The 20,000-nt window shown below is 38.5% G+C and overlaps 2 protein-coding genes across 2 annotated transcripts in view; one reads left to right on the top strand and one right to left on the bottom strand.

Annotated features, from left to right (window-relative positions):
• LOC144975436 (uncharacterized) overlaps positions 1 to 688 on the bottom strand; it is a 13,994-nt gene extending 13,306 nt beyond the window's left edge. The window contains exon 1 of the mRNA XM_078919500.1: positions 562 to 688. The gene's annotated coding sequence lies outside the window, so the exon portion shown is untranslated. The remainder of the gene's footprint in view (positions 1 to 561) is intronic.
• A 10,934-nt stretch (positions 689 to 11,622) lies between these two features.
• The window catches only part of LOC144975743 (uncharacterized), a 17,547-nt gene continuing 9,169 nt past the window's right edge, over positions 11,623 to 20,000 (top strand). Inside the window, exon 1 of the mRNA XM_078919938.1 lies at positions 11,623 to 11,813. Within this exon, the coding sequence (XP_078776064.1) occupies positions 11,646 to 11,813 (168 nt within the window). The 5' untranslated portion in view covers positions 11,623 to 11,645. The remainder of the gene's footprint in view (positions 11,814 to 20,000) is intronic.

The following is a 20,000-nucleotide window of genomic DNA, read 5'->3' as shown; positions in this document are numbered from 1 at the left end:
GTGAATTTTGAATTATAATCCTAATTCTGAATTTTTAACATCAATTTTGTCATAACATTTTGATTCTCAACTTTGTACTGTTCTAATAAAAATTCCATAAGCTGAAGCCGTAAAATCTCTCTATGGTGACACACTATAATACAATGTTGACAAGAGGGAAGATTATGGAGGTCATTCCTTCATTAGTTTTTGTGGAACGTTTGCCACAAGATTGTTATATTTTTTTATGTCAGACCCCCAAATTAGGTCGCAAAATGAGTATCAACACAAATAATTAAAAATTTTCACCATAAATGTTGTTTTTTAACCTATAATGACGATACAGAATGATTAAAACCGCCCAATATTGGTAATTAATTTTTTTTTTTTTGAAAAGACCCAAACCGCCCCTTAAACTTAGTTAAAGTCTAAATCTAAATCTAAAAACTAAAACTAAAAGGCAAAGGCAAAGGTTTATTTATTCGACTTGTTAATGAAATGATGTAATTTGTGTTAGATCATAATAATTATATAATAAAAGTGTTGTGAATGGAAGTCCTGCCAAAAACACATCAAACTTACTGGAATCTTGTTTTCTTAGTCAATTATTATGACTCTCTAATCGGTGGTAGTGAAAGTGATATCTAGCTTCTTGCTCAATTTCTTAGAAATCAATCGTCGCAACAGAGAACGTCAACCAGTGTTGCCAGATCATTTTTGAGTATGAGATCAAACTAGCTATAGCAGGAGACCAGATTCCTCGGCAGGAGACCAAATACCACCAAACCCACCTTAGCCTCGCGAAAACTCTTTAGATTTGTTAAACAATTTATTTCCCCCATTTTTGAAGAACAAAAAATAAAATTAATTTAAAGGAACATTCGCTGTACTCACCTTAATCAAAATACCATTTCGCCATTGCAATTTGTCACTAGATTCTGTGCATTTGTTGATATCGTTGAATTTTTCCTTTTAAACTTAAACAACATCATAGGTCACATTCTTGAGTTGTAATCAGCGCAACGAGAAAATAACGAATAATTGACTTGAGACTCAGAAAAAAATGTCACATACAACCGAATTATCACGATGGAAATAAAAAGCTCATTCTAGAGGTCTACACACCTGGAGAACTCCTCAACAAAAGTAACCTTTTTACAAATTAAACTGAATTCAACAGGCCCGTTTCAACGAACCAAGAATCCATTATTTCTCAGCATTTCCTTCACTACTACCAGTAAATGTGCTCGATCCCGAAGAACACTATTCGTTCTGGTTGTACATGGCAGCTGTAAACAAATTAATCATTTCTTTCGTAACTTGGAAATCCACACAGCATTGCTTTTTGAAAACAAATATTATGGGCCTTTTGGGCGCGATTGCGTGATAGCAGAGATTCTATATATAGAAGCATTAGCAAATGCAATCTGTGGCGTTAGCACGTGTTGCATTTAGATATTAAGATTGCCAAATAAAATAGGTTTTACCGGTACCAAAGTAAAACGATATAACGGGGAAAGTCAGAGAAGGCCAAAAAGTTGGTCACATGAGGCCAAGTGGCCAAACCAAATTTTGGGAGGCCAAATGGCCTGGGAAAAGACCAAATTTCTCAAATTTGGCCACCAGAAGGCCAAACTAGCAACCCTGACGTCAACATAGCTTTAGCGCATGCGTCTCTCGCAACCAGTATTGCCAGGTGGTTTTTCAAAAATTCCGCCAACTTTATGTCAGAAATCCGCCAACTTTATCCTACATCGCCTGCGACATTTGCCCAAAATCCGCCAAAAAAAAAAAAAAAACAACAAACAAACAAAAAAAAACACCATTTGATTTAAAATACTTATAATCAAAAATAGTGTATTGTCTCAGAATAAAAATGATGTTACTAAACGCTACTCACCTATTTACAACTGTCTCCCTTTTCAAGCCTCCATATTAGCGTTAACAGAGACTTGGCTCTCTCCTCACATACTCAATCAAGGTGCTCGACAGAAAGGAACAGGTCATCATCTTCAGACTGAGAACTGGACACAACCAGTTAAAGGAACATATGTGGAGGATGTCCAGAGCAGGTGCCTCTGGACAATGTGACTGCAGACTTGAAAATGAAAATGGACATCGTGTCCTAATGGAATGCCCAAGGTACAACCAGCTGAGAAGGAACTTCTGTCCTGACCCAACCCCATACTCAAAGAAGCTGTACGGCAGTGGGGACGACCTCAGGACCACTGTGGGCTTCATTCACCAGACCGGACTGACCATGTGACGTGACGGGAACGAAGAAGAAGAAGAAGAAGAAGAAGAAGAAGAAGAAGAAGAAGAAGAAGAAGAAGAAGAAGAAGAAGAAGAAGAAGAAGAACAATATTCACTATTTCGAGATCGGACTCATGTTAGGTAATAAACGAACTGGGGGTGGGGTGTGCACATATATTAACAACAAATGGTGCCACCCCAATCAATAACTGTCAGATAAAGAGAGTATATTGTGACGATTATATTGAATTTCTTACTGTTTCGTCACGACCATATTATCTACCCCGGGAATATAGATAGAACGAAGATTACGTCACTATGTTCTTTGTTATTGATTTTTACCATCCGCGTTTATGAGTAATTCTCACTGAACTGTATTATCTGGACTATAAAAGTTCATGCTTACACAGAGTTTTGTGTGTTGGTCCGTTATACTTCCGGATGGCAATGTTGTGAACTTATTAGCCAAGCGCATACTATCTATACTCATGTCATCATCATCAACGTCGACATTCCACCATCATCAGACAAAAAATATTTTGAGGACAGAAATACAGGACAATATTCAGATTAAGTCACCCGACGCCGTATTGATGGTCACTGGTGATTTTAACCAATGTAACGATTTCACTCTCCGGGACTTTATCAATACGTGGACTGCGAGACAAGGGACAAAAAAAAACATTAGATTTATTCCTGTGTAATGTTAAAAATAGTTATAAATGTTTACTCCCTACCCCGTGCCCCATTAGGTTTATCTGACCACTGCATGCTCTTGCTACTCCCCACCTACCGCCCTGTTTTTAAACGTGTAAAACCAGTAAAGAAAAGTGTACAGATCTGGAACGGAAGTGTGTGTGAAGATTTGCGTGGTTGTTTTAAATGCACTGACTGGAATGTTTTTATCGAATCATGTGATAGTGTGGATGAGCTGAATGACTGTGTGAGTGAGTATTTAAAATTCTGTGAACAGCTAGTGTGTTGTAAAAAAAAGAAATTGTAAGATACTATCCTAACAACAAGCCTTGGATAACAAAAGATCTAAAACTTTTATTGAACCAAAAGAAAACTTTCTTTACTAGTGGAAACAAAAAAGATCTGAAAACAAAACAAAAAGAGATAAAGAGGGTAATATCTAGTTGTAGAGATAAGTACAAAAATAAAATTGATAAATGCTTTACTTCAGGGGATATAAAGGACATGTGGCGGGGGCTTAAAACTGTTGTTAACTATAATCCAAAGCCCACGATTATATCAGAAGATATCGAAATTGAAACTAAATAAATTTTATTCACGTTTCGACACAGCAAACAAATTTGATATTGAAAATGAAAAACATAAATTAGACAGGGCTTTGGACGATGAAATGACTATTGAGGTCGGTGAAGAAGAAACGAGATTCGTATTTTCGAAACTAAACGAGAGGAAGGCTGCTGAGCCGGATGGATTGAAAGGAAAATTATTAAAAGTAAAAGCATGTGCCCATCAGCTTTCCCCCATTTATACACATATTTTTAACTGGTCCCTCCAAGGTGTTTCGATCCCTGAAATTAGGAAAACTTCAAAAATTATTCCTGTTCCAAAAAAAAAAAAAAAAAAGGAAAAGAAAAAATTGAATCAATGAACTATCTCACACCTGTTGCACTGACTTCAATAGTCATGAAATCTTTATAAAAACTTGTTCTTGTTAAAATTAGGAACCAGTTTATGCCATTGAGTGATAGTCATCAATTTGCTTACAAACCAGGACGTGGCGTAGAGGATGCCATTCTGCTGTTTACAAACAACATTTACAGGCATCTAGATCACGCTAAGAGCTATTGCAGATTGCTTTTTTGCAGATTTTTCTTCAGCGTTCAATACAATGCAACCTCAGTTGGTTGTTCAAAAATTGACTAGTCTGAATTTAAACAAGTATATAATTGCTTGGGTGCTCGAATTTCTTACGGAGAAAGCACAATATGTTCAATTAGGACAAACCACATCTTCATGTATAACTATAAATATTGGTGCTCCTCTAGGTTGTGTATTGTCCCCTGTATTATTCACAATATACACGAATGACTGAAGAAGTCAAAACTTGAGTGTACCTTTAATAAAGTTTGCAGATGACACCGCTCTTCAAGGCCTCATAACAAATGTGACCCACCGTCTCAAAGCGGTATTATGTCGGGATAGATTCGGTTAGGGAAATTGAATTCATAGCCACAAATATCAAACTTGGGTTTAATTTCTCTACGTCATGCTGGAGTATAAATACTATTTCTTGCTTTACAAAAACTTCTAAAGTCCAATTTCTCATCATTCTATCTCTAAATTCACTTTCTGGGGTCTGAATCATCCCGACATAATACCGTTTTGAGACGGAGGGTCACAAATGGCAACGAAGTGGCTTATAGGCAAGAAATTGATAGATGTGTGTCTTGGTGTGATGCCCACCACCTAGAGCTTAACATAAGCAAGACAAAGGAGCTAGTGATTGACTTTAGGAGAGTGAAGGAACCGATAGAACCGTTAAAATTAAAGGACCAATTCGTCCAGCGAGTTCCTCACTACAAGTACCTTGGTGTAACGATTGATGACAAGCTCAAGTGGGATGAACACTTGAAAATAATTAGGCATAAGATGTGCAGACGTACTTATTTTTTATCAAAACATTCTCAGTTTACAGTGACAGTTTTAACTATTTTACAGTGTTGAAATTATTCATATTATAAAGCGCGACTCTGGTTATGGAGCTGCTCCTTTTTTACATATGCATCCTATTTCCTAATTGTGTAAATTATAACACGTCTGTTCAAAAAAATCCTTTTTGGGATGCAATAAAGTATTATTATTATTATTATTATTATTATTATTATTATTATTATTATTATTATTATTATTATTATTATTATTATTATTATTATTATTATTATTATTATTATTATTATTATTATTATTATTATTATTATTATTATTATTCGGAGTTTCGATTTTGTTTGAGAGGGAGTTAGACTGTCGGATCTAGGCCAACAGTAAACTCACAATAGGTGCTCCTAAAAGTCACTTAAGGGGGGGGGGGGGGGGGGGGGGGGAAGGGGAAGAAGAAATAACTAGACTTGATTGCCATACTTTTACTTATAATTAAAGGGTAGCTAGTTATACATCATTAACATAATGGTATACCTAAATCATCAAAGATCCGCCAAATTGGACACACTGGTCGCAACTTTCGCACATAGACACGTAGTCTGTGCTTTCGCCCCAAATCAAGTCATAGAAAGATTGCCAGATAATTAAAAAAAAGTCAATTTTTTTTTTCTGAAAAAAAAAAAAGACAAATGCCACTAATGATGTCTTGCACCCAAGGCTAACAACCTGCTTGCACCCCACCACTCTCACATTTTATTGCATTTTATAAACCATGGAATGTATACCAACCCTCCTTTTCCACTCCGGTTTTTAAAAAAATGATAACGGAATTTATATACTTATTTAACGGTATCACGAGTATGGTGAAGGGTACAATGAGGTGGATGGTCTCAGTCGCAGAATCAACATGGGATCCGAACCGTAACCGTTCTGTGGAGGTTCTCAAATAGAAATATAAAAGACATTCTATTAGTATTGAAAGTGTACAGAGGAGAGCTACCAAAAAGATTTATGCAATATAGTATTTATCTTATAGATAGTATGCAGATGACGTCACTCAGGCCTTTGTTATTGTTTTTGCCATCCGCGTTTGTGAGTTGTTCTCACTAAACTGTATCAACCAGACTATAAAAGTTCATGGTTACACAGAGTTTGTGTGTTGGTCCGTTATACTTCCGGATGGCAATGTTGTGAACTCCTTGGCCAAGCGCATTCTATCTATAAGGAAAGGTTAGAATTGATTGACTTACCAAGCTTGAAATATAGAAGAATTCGTGGGGATTTAATTCAGGTTTATAAATTGGTACATGGTCAGAATAGGATAGACTTTTCTGATTTTTTTCTCTCCATATTCTAATATTACTTTTACTAGAGGGGACAAGTTTAAGATTTTTGTCTCTAGATACAAAACAAACATAAGACAAAACTGGTTCGGTATTCGTATTGTTCAGAAATGGAACAGTTTGAAATTTGAAACAAAGAATGCAAAATCTATAGATTATTTCAAGGTGTTAGTAGACAGGGAAGTATATGATGGGAGATTTATATATGACGAATAATACTTTTTTTGCACTACTGTTGACAGGGCTTTCAGTCTTGTATGTATATATTTTGAATTGTTATATTATTATGGTTATCCTCCTTATATGCGTGTGTGTGTGTGTGTGTGTGTGTGTGTGTGTGTGTGTGTGTGTGCTTTGCATGTCAAGGTTAAAAATATGTGTTTGTACAGCACATTTACATGAGTACATTTAAGTTGAAATACTATTTATACCAGTGTATCATTATTGTAGTCTTTAATCAATAGATTTATGGCATTACTATTAATATTAAGGGCATTCAAGGGATTTTATCCTATTTTGCCCTATACCATATGTTATGTTATATTAAATAGAGTAGGAAATAGTATTGATGATAGCTGATTTCATGTAAAGTAAAAAGCAGCCGAGAGACTATGATTTCATTTGATTGGTTGCGGCTATGTCTCTATGCTGTCGTAGTAGTGTAAAGAAAATGAAGATCAGCGAGCACAAACCGTCCAGTGGTTCAGATCCTTCGCCAACGCCGGTTCCTCGACCACTCACGTAAAGAAAGTGTTGCTGAAAAGAGTGAACGCCAGAAGGCGATTTAATCAATGTTTGAGGTTTATTGAATAAAGCAAAACAACAAAATTAGCAGGGGCGTGACTCTATTGGTTCAAATGGTGCCTGGCACCGTATCTATGTTTTAAAAATGGATAACAGCATTTTTAAAAATATATAAAACTGAGAAATGGTATATAGCCAAGGCTAATAAAAAAAATAAATAAATCTGATCATGTTTTGACTCGTATACATCCTGATCACATGACACGTGAAAACCGTCTAGCCGGCATGGAGAATAAAAAGAACCGATTTTCTTTGTTTAGAACCAAGCTATTCGTTGCTGGGCGACGTGACAGCAGACTATTGAATCCTATTAACTGGTTAAAAATACGAGAATGCCCCAGAGATACATTTATACCAACACTGGCAAAAACTCGATATCGGCAATCGAATCTTCGAATGAACAAAGATGGGATTCGATTAAATTATTGGATTGGATTTCCAAACGGATACACTAAAAATACTCTCACATCCCCGCAACAGCTGCTACATAATCAAACCAGCCGCATTAAACCATAATAGCATATTCACTAAAGTCCGAGATATCGGGAAAGCGAAGGAATTCGCCAATAGTTTGGTACAGTCGACCGACTTTGCAGCTTCAACGGCCTTCGTGACTTCTGTGCATCTCCATTCCCGTCTGTTTAATGCTATGTCTGTAATGCTGTTGAGGTCTATAGTTGGTGTTAAGCGTATGTTGATGTTTGGAAATCTTTTGGGGTCGTTATTGAGTGTTATTGGCAAGGAGGTGACTGGTCGTCCTCTGTGTTTGGGTCCCGAATAGGATTCAATAGTCGTAACGCCACTTCTTTCCTAATGACGCATGGTAACTTAGTAACACTGGCTCTAATTTATCGGAACAATGGCGGACGCCCGTATGAAATTTTCTCCGGCGAGCATAAAAGCGTATCCAGAGGGAAAAAAAAACACACATAAATTTGATCATGTTTTGACTTTTTACACATTCTGATCACAAGACATATGAAAAGCTCTAGCCAGCTTGAAGAATAAAAAGTAATGATTTTCTTTGTTTAGAACCAAGATGGTGGCCGTTGCCGGGCGGCGTGACATCAGACTACTGAATCCAATTGGCGAAGTAGAAACTGACATATCTAGCTTAATTTGTTGGTATTTCAGTATTTTGTCCCAGGATGTGTCCAAACAGGCTCCTGGCTTTAAGTATTTGAAGAGATCGGTGATTCGTTACATTTTTGGTACAATTCTTTCTTTTTTATTTTTGTAAGGTATCTAATTTCCAGTAGATCTGGGGGGGGGGGGGGGGGGGGGTGAGATGGGTTTATAAGGGTCTTGCAAATACTGAGTCTTTTAAGTGGAAGTATTTCGAACTCCGAGCCGCTTGGATTGGTTTGCTGTCATGACACAACCGAAACCTAGATGTGTCGTTTTGTGACCTAGATGTATCGTTTTGTGGTGCAAGCCATGCGGGTAAGTAAGTCAGAAAAACAAACAAACAAACAAACAACAAAACAGCGAGCTGTGTTTGACCCCCCCCCCCCCCAAAAAAAAAAAAACCCACAAAAAACAAACAAAAAAAAACAACAAAACAAAACAAAAAACAACAAAAAACAAAACAAAACAAAAACAAACAAACAAAACAAAACAAAACAAAACAAAAAACAAAAAAAAAAAAACAACAACAAAAAAAAACAACAACACAACCCCCCCCCCCCCAAAAACAAAAAAAACAAAAAACAAAAACAAAACCCCAACAACTTAGCCTTTCAAAGACCAATTTCAATCTTACTTGGACCTAGAAGAAAATGTTACCGTCTTCATCAAAAGACAAGTAACAGCAATGCAATTATAGTTTAATTGAATACCCAGTTGCGATATTCTTACTGCCCTTATGGTGGAAACGGTTTATTCTGAATTGAAAATAATATAAAGCGTAACTATTATTTGAAAACAAAAAATCAGTGTCACGGGCAAAGGGTTAATTGCACTAGACACGCATCGTCCAGCATCCTGTGATACTCGATCCTATCCCACTTTCTGAAAATAAAAAGTATTCAACAATACTGAGTTGAAAGAAAGAGAGAGACAGAAAAAGAAGGGGTGGGGGGATTAGCAATGTAACCTTTTGACGGCAAACTTCGATCTTACTTTGACCCAAAACTACGGTGTGTCTTTTTTACGAAACCCGCCGAAACCTGCCGAAACCCGACGAAACCCGACTAATCCCGACAAAGTTATGGGAAGTAGGTAGTAGTGGGGAGTGAACTCAGGGAAGTGTACACCATTGGGGAGTGAACCTGGGACTGAGTTTCGGCGGGTTTCGTAAAAAAGAATTAGTGCTTTTTTACGAAACCCGCCGAAACCCGGCAATATCCAGCAAAGTTATGGGAATTAGACAACTGTGGGGAGTGAACCCGAGACTCAGGGAAGTGTACACCAGTCGGGAGTGAACCTGAGACTAAGGTTATCGGCGGGTTTCGTAAAAAAAAGCAAAACTAGATCTTTCCGTTTTCACCAAAGACAAGTAACGGGAAAGCGATTATAGATAATTGCAGATCGAGTCGCGATACTTTGACTGCTTATGGCACTCGCTTCTGGATTGGAAGGTCCTGGGTTCGAGCCTTGATCGGCGTATAGTTGAGTCTTGTGTCAACTACAAAAAAAGGCTCTTTACTCACATTCTCTCACCATACTTATGTGTAAAACGAGTACTCAACAACGTTGTCTCTGTCGGAAAAAAATGTTATATCGCTTAACGGGCGTCATGTCTTGATTTTCTTTTTGTAAAGCGCTTTGGGCATGTTTAGTGCATACTGCGCTATATAAAAGCTCAAGTTTTGTTTAGATGGCTAGCACTAGCAGGAGGTTAAAATAGTTGTTTATCAGATTTCTCGATAAAAAGGTTTTATTGTTCGTATGTGTATCGAAGGCAATACTTGTGATTTATTTTGATTTTCATAACAAGATTAAAAGTTGAACAGATGTGAACTTTATACAACACCAAATCCTTTAGTTTTCCAATGGGCTGACCACGTCCTGACAGGACATGAGTCTTTCGTTTTGAATTCCGTCATTCAATTTATAGAAGGAACGAAGTTACCTCATTCAGCTATTTGTTATATTTTAAAACTTAAACAACCTGTTAGTGATAAGTTATCAGCAAATTATATCAATCAGTCTATAAACGTTTCAGGTTAGACATTGTTTTTTAGTTGTTGTTGTGCTGGTACGTTATATTCTACTGGTGGATGTTGTGAGTATTTTACCTAAACGCACAGCATCAATGCTATTCTTTCTCCATTTCATTAGCTATCGTATTATTAATGATTAGAGAACAATTATTGCAGGCACAAAGACATGGGACGAGTTGAAAACTACACAGCTGACTTATATCACAACACCAACCAAAAATTAAATAAATAAATAACGAAATAGATATAATTATATATATATATATATATATATATATATATATATATATATATATATATATATATATATATATATGTGTGTGTACAAATATTATATATGAAACAAAACAAAAACACAAGTAAAGAAGAAGAAGAAGAAGAAGAAGAAGAAGAAGAAGAAGAAGAAGAAGAAGAAGAAGAAGAAGAAGAAGAAGAAGAAGAAGAAGAAGAAGAAGAAGAAGAAGAAGAAGAAGAAGAAGAAGAAGAAGAAGAAGAAGAAGAAGAAGAAGAAGAAGAAGAAGAAGAAGAAGAAGGAGGAGGAGGAGGAGAGGAGGAGGAGGAGGAGGAGGAGGAGGAGGAGGAGGAGGAGGAGGAGGAGGAGGAGAAGAAGAAGAAGAAGAAGAAGAAGAAGAAGAAGAAGAAGAAGAAGAAGAAGAAGAAGAAGAAGGAAGAAGAAGAAGAAGAAGAAGAAGAAGAAGAAGAAGGAGGAGGAGGAGGAGGAGGAGGAGGAGGAGGAGGAGGAGGAGGAGGAGGAGGAGGAGAAGAAGAAGAAGAAGAAGAAGAAGAAGAAGAAGAAGAAGAAGAAGAAGAAGAAGAAGAAGAAGAAGAAGAAGAAGAAGAAGAAGAAAAGAAGAAGAAGAAGAAGAAGAAGAAGAAGAAGAAGAAGAAGAAGAAGAAGAAGAAGAAGAAGAAGAAGAAGAAGATTTGGTACACTGAGGAAACATAGTCTCACGACCATACAGTATTTCATTCATTGATAGCACATCACTTGATGGAGTTTTTGTGGAATGCAATTTGATAACTATTCTATTAGTAAGTGGATCAACTATTAGGGATATAATTTTTTTAAATGACAGAATCGCACATCAGTGAAGAGAATCAGCCTTTTTAAAAAAATTAAAAAGATCTCATCAAAATAAGCCAGTTTCATATTCAGAATATCATAAATAACATTGTGAAATTGAATGTAAGCTTCAATTCAATATACGAAAACAGATAAAATGGACGTTTCGGGTTTCCCCTTTATAAACAAAATAGGATGAATGAAACACTACAGACGAATGAGATAAATGTGGTAGTGGCGTTGTTAAGATGAAAAGTAGTCTTTCATTCATCCTGCTTTATTGAGAAAGGGAAAAACGAAACGTCAATTTTATCAGTTTTCTTATGTTAAATTGAAGCTTACATTCAATTTCACATTGTTATTTATTTCTTCGATCTTCGAGCAGCAACATTTACACGATTCAGAATGTCGCATTATAATCCATGCTGTGGTGTGGGAGATAGATTTAAAACCTTGCTGATGATTGGTGCTTTCCTCGTGTTCTTTCCATCTGGAGTGTTTATGTACTGGGGCAATTTGTCAGTTTATGTCAATTCTTACATTGCCGGAGACGCCACGGGAGGCGAGAAGAAGGTAGGTGATTTTTTATTTTTTAAAGAGCTTTTATATAGCGCAATGTCCACTAAATGTGCTCAAAGCGCTTTACAAAGTGTCCCTGACCAACAGCAACACGCAACACGTAGAACGAGACATAAAGCCTGTTAGGCAATTTTACAATTTTTTCCCCGACAGAGACAACGCTGTTGACGGCCAGATACCCATTTTACCCCTGAGTACGGTGAGAGAATGTGAGTAAAGAGTCTTTTCCAAGGACTCAGCTATGCGCCGAGCAAGGTTCGAACCCAGAACCTTACGATCCGAAAGCGAGTGTCATCGTGGCCTTCGTAACGTTATGGCCTGACACTGACCAAAAAATGACGTCAAAATGCCAGTCTTTTGCCACAAAAGAAAACAAATCTTGAGTTGTATTCAGTAGTTCAACCAATGAAATAACTTGTTTTCATGAGCACAACTAACGACAACTCACTAGGCGGTGCAAAAACCAAATAATGACGTCAAACTGCTAGTCCTTTTGGATTTCAGTGTCAGGCTATAACATAACGATGGCTACGGTGTCATACCACAAGACCACATAGATGCTAAACGTATTTCTGCTGAGCAAGGATTTGTTTGTCTTTAGTTGTTGTATGTTGCTTTTTTTTTTTTTTAAGTTCAGAAAAGTAAGTGGAGCAGGCACTTGTGTTGATAATAACAAGAAATGAAGTGAGTAGGAAAGTGCCAGAAGACAACAGAGAATAAAAACTTCGCGGCGGCGATGGGGGCTCGAACCTTGGCCTTCGTAAAGTTATAGCAAAAACTCTCAAACCTGGGACTTTCCCCTTACCAGCCATTTTCGGGATTGCCCTCAAAACTTCACACCCAACCATAGAATTAAACGAATGAGAATACGTACGAAGCCTAAAAAGTGTCCACCAATGAAAGCATTCAGCGCCATTTTGTTGTTGGCTGAGAATGTAGTAATTCCCATTCCTTTGGTATCTATGTCAACATAACGACACAAGAAAAACAACAAACAATATCAAAATCCACAATAAAATGTTTCAGAACTGTTGCGTATATTTATGGCACAACGAAGCTGTCAAAAAATGAAGTTAGAGAATGTGTGTAATCATATATTATAATAATCTGTAATGTGTTTTCCAACCACCACATCATCTACTACTACAACCACCACCACAATATCATCCCTAACACTACTACTACAACCACCAGCCCCACATCATTATCACTACCACTACTACTACACCACCACCAGCACATCGTCATCACTACCACTACTACAATCACCACAACCACATCGTCATCACTACCACTACTACTGCAACCACCACCACCATATCATCATCATTACCACTACTACCACAACCACCACCACCACTACTACTACAACCACCACAACTACATCGTCATCACGACCACTACTACTACAACCACCACCATATCATTACCATTACCACTACTACTACAACCACCACTACCACCATATCATTACCATTACCACTACTACTACAACCACCACAACCACATCGTCATCACTACCACTACTACTGCAACCACCACTACCACCATATCATCACCATTACAACTACTACTACAACCACCACAACCACATCATCATCACTACCACTACTACTACAACCACCACCACATCATCATCACTATCACTACTACTACAACTACAACCACCACCACATTATCATCACTACCACTACTACTACTGCAACCACCACCACCATATCATCATCATTGAAATATATTTTTTTAAATTGAGCTTTATATAGTGCAATATCTACTAAATGTGCTCAAAGCGCTTTACAAGGGGTCCTGGTCAACATTTAACATGTAGGACGGGACATGAGGCCTGTTAGGCGATATTACAATTTTTCGGACAAAGACAACTCTGTTAACGGCCAGGTACTCATTTTACACCTGAGTACGGTGAGAGAATGTGAGTAAAGAGCCTTTTCCAAGGACTCAACTATGCGCCGAGCGCGAGGCTCGAACCCAGGACCTTCCGATCCGGAAGCGAGTGTCATACTACTAGACCACATAGCCGCATCATTACCACTACTACTACAAACACCACCACCACATCATCATCACGACCACTACTGCTACAACCACCACCACCACCACCATATCATTACCATTACACTACTACTACAACCACCACCACATCATCATCACTACCACCACTACTACAACTACAATCATCACCACCACCACATCATCATCACTATTACTACTACAACTACAACCACCACCAACACCACATCACCTCACTAACACTCAGTACTACAATCACTACCATTAGGTTTTGGAGCTTTACTTCATTTGAAATAAGGAAACTTCGGAATTGTATTTGGCATTGTGTTTATATATCATAATATAATTCTAATCAGTTATCTATTTAGAACTAGATACTATACAATATGTATGCCAAATACCACCCCAATTCCCCTTTCTTGTGTGCGGGAATTCCTCTTTCGGCATTGAAATTGAGTGTGAGAGAGTCATCACTACACACATAAACAACAGAAACAATTTAAAAACAAGACTATGACACGCAACCACTCACACACGAGGCTATACTATTTATCCTTTTCTCTATATAGAATAGGACAAGACAAACAATAGCTTGACTCTCGCTACACTTCGCATTGATGTTTGTCGTCTCACGAGTTCAACTCTCGGTCGACCTGTCAATATTCCTTTTTGCCTCGGACGTAATCATTAATAGAATGTTTAATTCAGAAAAGTGAGTGGAGCAGGCACTTATGTTGGTAACAACAAGATATGAAGTGAGTAGAAAAGTGCCAGAAGACAATAGAGAATAAATTTTTTTTTTTTTTTTTTTTTTTTTTTCCGCGGCGGTGGTGGGGTTTGAACCTGCGACCTTATTGGTACGACAACTCCGCCTGGCAGGTGAGAGCGTGGCTCTACCGTGTGAGCTATCCACGAACACACAAAATATTCGTTTCAAACTCAAAGTCATTTCTAGATCCCTCTCTCACCCACTTCTTGAGATCGCCGATTCGTTCACCACCATCGCGAAATAATTTTGACCAGCAGTTACGCTTAATAGCCAATATTCTCATCACAAACATATAACATAGAAACGATTGAGACATTGAGTATGCTCCGGTGTATGGGGTGAATTTTTAATTCAGAAAAGTGAGTGGAGCAGGCACTTATGTTGGTAACAACAAGATATGAAGTGAGTAGAAAAGTGCCAGAAGACAATAGAGAATAAATTTTTTTTTTTTTTTTTTTTTCGCGGCGGTGGTGGGGTTTGAACCTGCGACCTTATTGGTACGACAACTCCGCCTGGCAGGTGAGAGCGTGGCTCTACCGTGTGAGCTATCCACGAACACACAAATATTCGTTTCAAACTCAAAGTCATTTCTAGATCCCTCTCTCACCCACTTCTTGAGATCGCCGATTCGTTCACCACCATCGCGAAATAATTTTGACCAGCAGTTACGCTTAATAGCCAATATTCTCATCACAAACATATAACATAGAAACGATTGAGACATTGAGTATGCTCCGGTGTATGGGGTGAATTTTTAATTCAGAAAAGTGAGTGGAGCAGGCACTTATGTTGGTAACAACAAGATATGAAGTGAGTAGAAAAGTGCCAGAAGACAATAGAGAATAAATTTTTTTTTTTTTTCGCGGCGGTGGTGGGGTTTGAACCTGCGACCTTATTGGTACGACAACTCCGCCTGGCAGGTGAGAGCGTGGCTCTACCGTGTGAGCTATCCACGAACACACAAAATATTCGTTTCAAACTCAAAGTCATTTCTAGATCCCTCTCTCACCCACTTCTTGAGATCGCCGATTCGTTCACCACCATCGCGAAATAATTTTGACCAGCAGTTACGCTTAATAGCCAATATTCTCATCACAAACATATAACATAGAAACGATTGAGACATTGAGTATGCTCCGGTGTATGGGGTGAATTTTTAATTCAGAAAAGTGAGTGGAGCAGGCACTTATGTTGGTAACAACAAGATATGAAGTGAGTAGAAAAGTGCCAGAAGACAATAGAGAATAAATTTTTTTTTTTTTTTTTTTCGCGGCGGTGGTGGGGTTTGAACCTGCGACCTTATTGGTACGACAACTCCGCCTGGCAGGTGAGAGCGTGGCTCTACCGTGTGAGCTATCCACGAACACACAAAATATTCGTTTCAAACTCAAAGTCATTTCTAGATCCCTCTCTCACCCACTTCTTGAGATCGCCGATTCGTTCACCACCATCGCGAAATAATTTTGACCAGCAGTTACGCTTAATAGCCAATATTCTCATCACAAACATATAACATAGAAACGATTGAGACATTGAGTATGCTCCGGTGTATGGGTGAATTTTTAATTCAGAAAAGTGAGTGGAGCAGGCACTTATGTTGGTAACAACAAGATATGAAGTGAGTAGAAAAGTGCCAGAAGACAATAGAGAATAATTTTTTTTTTTTTTTTTTTTTCGCGGCGGTGGTGGGGTTTGAACCTGCGACCTTATTGGTACGACAACTCCGCCTGGCAGGTGAGAGCGTGGCTCTACCGTGTGAGCTATCCACGAACACACAAAATATTTCGTTTCAAACTCAAAGTCATTTCTAGATCCCTCTCTCACCCACTTCTTGAGATCGCCGATTCGTTCACCACCATCGCGAAATAATTTTGACCAGCAGTTACGCTTAATAGCCAATATTCTCATCACAAACATATAACATAGAAACGATTGAGACATTGAGTATGCTCCGGTGTATGGGGTGAATTTTTAATTCAGAAAAGTGAGTGGAGCAGGCACTTATGTTGGTAACAAACAAGATATGAAGTGAGTAGAAAAGTGCCAGAAGACAATAGAGAATAAATTTTTTTTTTTTTTTTTTTTTCGCGGCGGTGGTGGGGTTTGAACCTGCGACCTTATTGGTACGACAACTCCGCCTGGCAGGTGAGAGCGTGGCTCTACCGTGTGAGCTATCCACGAACACACAAAATATTCGTTTCAAACTCAAAGTCATTTCTAGATCCCTCTCTCACCCACTTCTTGAGATCGCCGATTCGTTCACCACCATCGCGAAATAATTTTGACAGCAGTTACGCTTAATAGCCAATATTCTCATCACAAACATATAACATAGAAACGATTGAGACATTGAGTATGCTCCGGTGTATGGGGTGAATTTTTAATTCAGAAAAGTGAGTGGAGCAGGCACTTATGTTGGTAACAACAAGATATGAAGTGAGTAGAAAAGTGCCAGAAGACAATAGAGAATAAATTTTTTTTTTTTTTTTTTTTCGCGGCGGTGGTGGGGTTTGAACCTGCGACCTTATTGGTACGACAACTCCGCCTGGCAGGTGAGAGCGTGGCTCTACCGTGTGAGCTATCCACGAACACACAAAATATTCGTTTCAAACTCAAAGTCATTTCTAGATCCCTCTCTCACCCACTTCTTGAGATCGCCGATTCGTTCACCACCATCGCGAAATAATTTTGACCAGCAGTTACGCTTAATAGCCAATATTCTCATCACAAACATATAACATAGAAACGATTGAGACATTGAGTATGCTCCGGTGTATGGGGTGAATTTTTAATTCAGAAAAGTGAGTGGAGCAGGCACTTATGTTGGTAACAACAAGATATGAAGTGAGTAGAAAAGTGCCAGAAGACAATAGAGAATAATTTTTTTTTTTTTTTTTCGCGGCGGTGGTGGGGTTTGAACCTGCGACCTTATTGGTACGACAACTCCGCCTGGCAGGTGAGAGCGTGGCTCTACCGTGTGAGCTATCCACGAACACACAAAATATTCGTTTCAAACTCAAAGTCATTTCTAGATCCCTCTCTCACCCACTTCTTGAGATCGCCGATTCGTTCACCACCATCGCGAAATAATTTTGACCAGCAGTTACGCTTAATAGCCAATATTCTCATCACAAACATATAACATAGAAACGATTGAGACATTGAGTATGCTCCGGTGTATGGGGTGAATTTTTAATTCAGAAAAGTGAGTGGAGCAGGCACTTATGTTGGTAACAACAAGATATGAAGTGAGTAGAAAAGTGCCAGAAGACAATAGAGAATAAATTTTTTTTTTTTCGCGGCGGTGGTGGGGTTTGAACCTGCGACCTTATTGGTACGACAACTCCGCCTGGCAGGTGAGAGCGTGGCTCTACCGTGTGAGCTATCCACGAACACACAAAATATTCGTTTCAAACTCAAAGTCATTTCTAGATCCCTCTCTCACCCACTTCTTGAGATCGCCGATTCGTTCACCACCATCGCGAAATAATTTTGACCAGCAGTTACGCTTAATAGCCAATATTCTCATCACAAACATATAACATAGAAACGATTGAGACATTGAGTATGCTCCGGTGTATGGGGTGAATTTTTAATTCAGAAAAGTGAGTGGAGCAGGCACTTATGTTGGTAACAACAAGATATGAAGTGAGTAGAAAAGTGCCAGAAGACAATAGAGAATAAATTTTTTTTTTTCGCGGCGGTGGTGGGGTTTGAACCTGCGACCTTATTGGTACGACAACTCCGCCTGGCAGGTGAGAGCGTGGCTCTACCGTGTGAGCTATCCACGAACACACAAAATATTCGTTTCAAACTCAAAGTCATTTCTAGATCCCTCTCTCACCCACTTCTTGAGATCGCCGATTCGTTCACCACCATCGCGAAATAATTTTGACCAGCAGTTACGCTTAATAGCCAATATTCTCATCACAAACATATAACATAGAAACGATTGAGACATTGAGTATGCTCCGGTGTATGGGGTGAATTTTTAATTCAGAAAAGTGTGTGGGCAGGCACTTATGTTGGTAACAACAAGATATGAAGTGAGTAGAAAAGTGCCAGAAGACAATAGAGAATAAATTTTTTTTTTTTTCCGCGGCGGTGGTGGGGTTTGAACCTGCGACCTTATTGGTACGACAACTCCGCCTGGCAGGTGAGAGCGTGGCTCTACCGTGGAGCTATCCACGAAAACACAAAAATATTGTTTACAAACTCAAAGTATTTCTAGATCCTGACTTTTCACCACTTCTTGGATCGCCGATTGTTACCACCAATCGCGAACTACTTTTGACCAGCAGTTACGCTTAATAGCCAATATTCTCATCCGAAACATATAACATAGAAACGTTTGGACATGTGAGTATGCTCGTGTATGGGTGAATTTGTAATTCAGAAAAGTGAGTGGATGCAGCACTTATGTTGGTAACAAAGATAGAAGTGAGTGAAAGGCCTAGAAGACAATAGAAATAAATTATTTTTTTTTTTTTCGCCGGTGTGTGGGGGTTTGAACCTGCGACCTTATTGGTACGACAACTCCGCCTGGCAGGTGAGAGCGTGGCTCTACCGGGAAAAAAAAAAAAAAAAAAAAAAAAAAAAAAAAAAAAATTATTCTCTATTGTCTTCTGGCACTTTTCTACTCACTTCATATCTGTTGTTACCAACATAAGTGCCTGCTCCACTCACTTTTTGAATTAAAAATTCACCCCATACACCGGAGCATATCAATGTTCAATCGTTTCTATGTTATATGTTTGTGATGAGAATATTGGCTATTAAGCGTAACTGCTGGTCAAAATTATTTCGCGATGGTGGTGAACGAATCGGCGATCTCAAGAAGTGGGTGAGAGAGGGATCTAGAAATGACTTTGAGTTTGAAACGAATATTTTTGTGTGTTCGTGGATAGCTCACACGGTAGAGCCACGCTCTCACCTGCCAGGCGGAGTTGTCGTACCAATAAGGTTCGCAGGTTCAAACCCCACCACCGCGCGAAAAAAAAAAAAAAAAAAAAAAAAAAAATTATTCTCTATTGTCTTCTGGCACTTTTCTACTCACTTCATATCTTGTTGTTACCAACATAAGTGCTGCTCCACTCACTTTTCTGAATTAAAAATTCACCCCATACACCGGAGCATATCAATGTCTCAATCGTTTCTATGTTATATGTTTGTGATGAGAATATTGGCTATTAAGGTAACTGCTGGTCAAAATTATTTCGCGATGGTGGTGAACGAATCGGCGATCTCAAGAAGTGGGTGAGAGAGGGATCTAGAAATGACTTTGAGTTTGAAACGAATATTTTGTGTGTTCGTGGATAGCTCACACGGTAGAGCCACGCTCTCACCTGCAGGCGGAGTTGTCGTACCAATAAGGTTGCAGGTTC

This window comes from Berghia stephanieae, chromosome 6 (assembly GCF_034508935.2).
Source record: "Berghia stephanieae isolate SIO BIC M18660-M18661 chromosome 6, UCSD_Bste_1.3, whole genome shotgun sequence".
In the NCBI taxonomy this organism is placed as follows: domain Eukaryota; kingdom Metazoa; phylum Mollusca; class Gastropoda; order Nudibranchia; family Aeolidiidae; genus Berghia; species Berghia stephanieae.
Note: the sequence above shows the minus strand (reverse complement) of the source record. Positions and strands in the feature narration are given on the sequence as shown.